The following is a 4,197-nucleotide window of genomic DNA, read 5'->3' as shown; positions in this document are numbered from 1 at the left end:
GCCGCCCTCCGCCGGGCCCCGCACCTGGGACGCGGCCCCGCTGAGCGGCCCGCCCCGGCCGTGTGTGTTGCAGAGCCGCCTCGCCCCGCGCCAAAATGCACCGGACGACCAGGATCAAAATCACCGAGCTGAACCCGCACCTCATGTGCGTGCTGTGCGGCGGGTACTTCATCGACGCGACGACCATCATCGAGTGCCTGCACTCCTGTGAGTACCGCGGCACCGCGGCTCGTCCTGGCGACGGCCCTACGGTCTTTGTTAAAGGCGCAATATATGTGCTCTAAGCGTCGCCTTTTCATGTTAATTGCGGCTGATTTGAGTATTTGTTTAGCTTAAGCAGCGCGCTGCTGACAATGGCCGATTCCCGGCCGCATAGTTTAGGAGATCGCACCTCTCTCTGTCTATGCATGCTCGGTGTCACCTCCGACCATCGCTAAAGGCTCCCGTGTTTGCCTTGCAGTTTGCAAGACGTGCATCGTGCGGTACTTGGAGACGAGCAAGTACTGCCCGATCTGCGACGTCCAAGTGCACAAAACCCGGCCGCTGCTCAACATCAGGTAGGGGCGGGCGCGCCGCGCGGGGCTGCGCCGTTGGGCGATCTTATCTCTGCGTCGCGATTTCAATCTGAAAGGAGCCGTGAATTTACAGGCTGCCTCGCGGCCGGGCGCTCTCTTTGGAGTTTTGTCATTGATGGAAGTTGAAGATTCCGCCGGGTGCGAGCGGAGCCGTGTCGGGCTTTGCGGAGGAAGGCTGTGGCGGGCACGGTGCCGTCCCGGCACACCGCAGCTCCCGTCGCCGCTCGCCGTTTCCCCCGGCCAAACCTCAGTCCCCAAAACTTGCCGGAACTCCGGCAGCCGAAAGCCAGACCCTTTAAGCACGCTTCTCCCGCCAGAAGCGTTTTCTCTGCGCTGTTCCTTTCTGCCGCTCCTCGTTTTCCGAGGAGGAACTGTAGATTCGGGCGGGACGATTATTCGCCGGCTGTGCCGCGGATGACCCGGGTTTGGTTTTACAGCGGTGCTCGGAGCGGTGTTAGTTTGATTTTAAGCTCCCGTAAGCTGCGTTTTATGGGCGGCCTCCTGCGAGGCCGGGGCGCCTGCCGTTGGCAGAGGTTACACGCCAGGAGCTGCCGCTCGCATCGAAACGCCGCTTCGTGCGCTCAGCGTTGTGCTCACTGCTTCTTTCCAGGTCAGATAAAACTCTGCAGGATATTGTGTACAAGCTCGTCCCGGGCCTTTTCAAAAGTAAGTAACAAAATGTAGAAGAAATACCCCGAGCCCAGAACTGCTCTCCCGCATCCCTGCCGGGAGCTGCAAGGAGGTACTGATGCCCCACGTGTGCTTTTCCCCCAGATGAAATGAAAAGAAGAAGGGATTTCTATGCTGCTCATCCGTCGGCTGATGGTAAAAGCTTCTTGCTCCCGACTGTAATCGATGCCGCGTTGCCCTCGGTGCTCTGCTCTTTCCTTTTTAACTCCCAAGTGCTGTGTTGTTGGGGTGGAATTTTAAGAAGTAAATTCAGCATGATAAAAGTTTGCTGCTTTGGCGGTTTGGTAGATTTAATTTGTAATCTCACCGTGGGGATTTTTTTTTTCCTCCTCGCTGAGAATTGCCCTTCTTCCTGATTTGAATTTCAAAATGTAAATTATTGTGGAAATTTCTGCGCAGCTGCCAATGGCTCTAATGAAGACAGGGGAGAAGTGGCTGACGAAGACAAAAGAATTATAACAGACGACGAGATAATAAGCTTATCCATTGAGTTCTTCGACCAGAACAGGCAAGTTCCAGAATGGCAGTATTTTATGCTCACCTGACCGATAGCAGCTCTTTGTTATTTGTCATAATTGTTTCATCTCTCCTCGCAGACTGGAACGAAAAGGAAATAAAGAGAAAGAAAAATCAAAGGAGGAGGTAAATAACTTTCCTTTACCCCAGAGGAAATGTGGCACAGCCGTGAGCAGGTTCCTAGTAGGTTTGTAGCTGGGGAAAATAGTTGGTTTGCGTCCAGGAGGAAAGGAGCGCACCTCCCGGTGCTGGGGGGCTTCCTGCAGCCCCGCATGCTGCCAGCTCCTGGAAATAGCAAATAACAAATACTGGCAGTGTCACTTTTAAAGTTGAATCTGATTTTTTTTTTTTTAAGTACGTTACTTATTCTGATTTTTTTTTTAGTCAGCCTGTAATACGTATGCATTATTGAAAAGGATTTAGTGTGAGATACTAGTCTTTTTTTTTTTGTAAAATCAGTTGATTTTAATTTTTTTTTTTTCTGGAACTGTGACTTACCATGTCTTTCTGCTGTCCCTTAGAAGAGCAGAAATTGCCGTACTGCAGTTCTTTAACGATGTGCATTTTTAAAATATCACCTACAACGTTAGAGTGAGCTTTGGTGACCTGTGTCCCTTATTGTGCCGATAGGTGAATGACAAAAGATACTTGCGCTGCCCGGCAGCGATGACAGTGATGCATCTACGAAAGTTCCTGCGGAGTAAGATGGATATCCCCAACACTTTCCAGGTACCTCGCTGCTCTATCCCCACTGACGCTGCTGGCATCCCGCGTGCTTTGGGTTTCTGACCGTGTATGTGCGGTGTTGGCAGCACATTGGTGGGACCGAGGGCGTTATTTAAAATACCTCACAGAGGGTTTGACGATGTTGTAGATATGGAGGTGTAAAGAGATTGATTAATCTGTTTAGTATATGTGAAAATTCCCAGTTCCCTGTGTGCTGGGCCCAGCGTTTTGCAGTGCTCTGAGGCTGCCTTCAGCGCCGAGCCATGTGCTAACGCTGGGCTGTGTCTCCCCACAGATTGACGTCATGTACGAGGAGGAGCCCCTGAAGGACTACTACACGCTGATGGACATTGCCTACATCTACACCTGGAGACGGGTAATGACTGGGTGGCACGCAGCGGCGTTGCGGGGCGGTACCCGGGGTTCTGACGGGTCTCTTGCCTTGCAGAACGGCCCGCTGCCCCTCAAGTACCGCGTGCGGCCCACCTGCAAGCGGATGAAGATCGGCCACCAGCGGGAAGGCCTCAGCAACAGCGGCGAGCTGGAGAGCGACTCCGGCAGCGACAAGGCCAGCAGCCCGGCCGGGGGGCTGCCCTCCACCTCCTCCTGCCTGCCCAGCCCCAGCACGCCGGTCCAGTCCCCCCACCCGCAGTTCCCACACATCTCCAGCACCATGAACGGCACCAGCAGCAGCCCCGGCAGCAACCACCAGTCCTCCTTCACCAACAGAGCGCGGAAATCCTCCATAAACGGCTCCTCGGCCACTTCGTCCGGCTGACGGCCTGGCCCCGACCCTCCTCTCTATAGATCTCTCATGCCATTACAGCTTTATAGATGCTAATACACGTGACTCTCGTCCAAACTGCTTTCTTTTGTAGTGACACTGAACTTGGCTATAAAAGGCGAACTAGGTGACATTCGCTGTGGACGTTAATTGCGACGCGAGATTGAAATGTAAATGGTTTCCAAAGGACCGGGAAGCAAACAGAAGTGACACCTGGGTGTGCTGAGTGCTGCGGGGCCCTCAGCCCGACCGAGCTGGTAGAAGCCCTGGGACGTAGCTGGTTAACCCAGACTAACTCCTCCACCGCGTTCTCTTCGATTGTTATTGTTATTATGCCGTTTTGTGAACCTGTAGAAAGCAAGTGCTTTTTCATCTTGAAATTCGACGAAACAGAAAGGATATGCATAGAATAATGCATATATGTAGCCATGTCACTGTGAATAACAATTTTTGCGTATTAGCCATTTTGATTCTTATGTTGCATCTTTAATTCTCTGTTGCTGCGCAGAACCGATCAAACGAAAAGTAAACTTCAGTTTTACAATCTGTATGCCTAAAAGCGGGTATTACCGTTTTATTTACTGACTTGTTTAAATGATTCGCTTTTGTAAGAATCAGATGGCATTATGCTTATTGTACAATGCCATATTGGTATATGACATAACAGGAAACAGTATTGTATGATATATTTATAAATACTATAAAGAAAATATTGTGTTTCATGCACTCATGATATGGTTGTTAAATTTCAGAACCGGTTCGACCCTTGCAGATGCCGCCCGGTTGAGCTCTGCTCGCTCTGCGGGAGAGCTGCAGCGCTGGGGAAGCACAACCACTCTGATAACCTGGAGGCAATTGCCAATCCCGAAAGCATTTGACTGCCTTTGTCTTTTTTTTTTTTTTTTT

General features: G+C 51.3%; 1 protein-coding gene across 1 annotated transcript in view; it reads left to right on the top strand.

Moving 5' to 3' along the window:
• The window catches only part of LOC110395191 (polycomb complex protein BMI-1), a 12,745-nt gene extending 8,728 nt beyond the window's left edge, over positions 1–4,017 (top strand). Inside the window, exons 10-18 of the mRNA XM_021389365.1 lie at positions 46–207; positions 461–557; positions 1,186–1,241; positions 1,350–1,400; positions 1,665–1,773; positions 1,862–1,907; positions 2,412–2,510; positions 2,803–2,883; positions 2,956–4,017. Coding sequence (XP_021245040.1) covers positions 46–207; positions 461–557; positions 1,186–1,241; positions 1,350–1,400; positions 1,665–1,773; positions 1,862–1,907; positions 2,412–2,510; positions 2,803–2,883; positions 2,956–3,285 — 1,031 coding nt within the window. The 3' untranslated portion in view covers positions 3,286–4,017. The remainder of the gene's footprint in view (positions 1–45; positions 208–460; positions 558–1,185; positions 1,242–1,349; positions 1,401–1,664; positions 1,774–1,861; positions 1,908–2,411; positions 2,511–2,802; positions 2,884–2,955) is intronic.

Source organism: Numida meleagris, chromosome 2, assembly GCF_002078875.1.
Source record: "Numida meleagris isolate 19003 breed g44 Domestic line chromosome 2, NumMel1.0, whole genome shotgun sequence".
Lineage (NCBI taxonomy): Eukaryota > Metazoa > Chordata > Aves > Galliformes > Numididae > Numida > Numida meleagris.
This window is presented reverse-complemented; position numbering and strand designations above follow the sequence as displayed.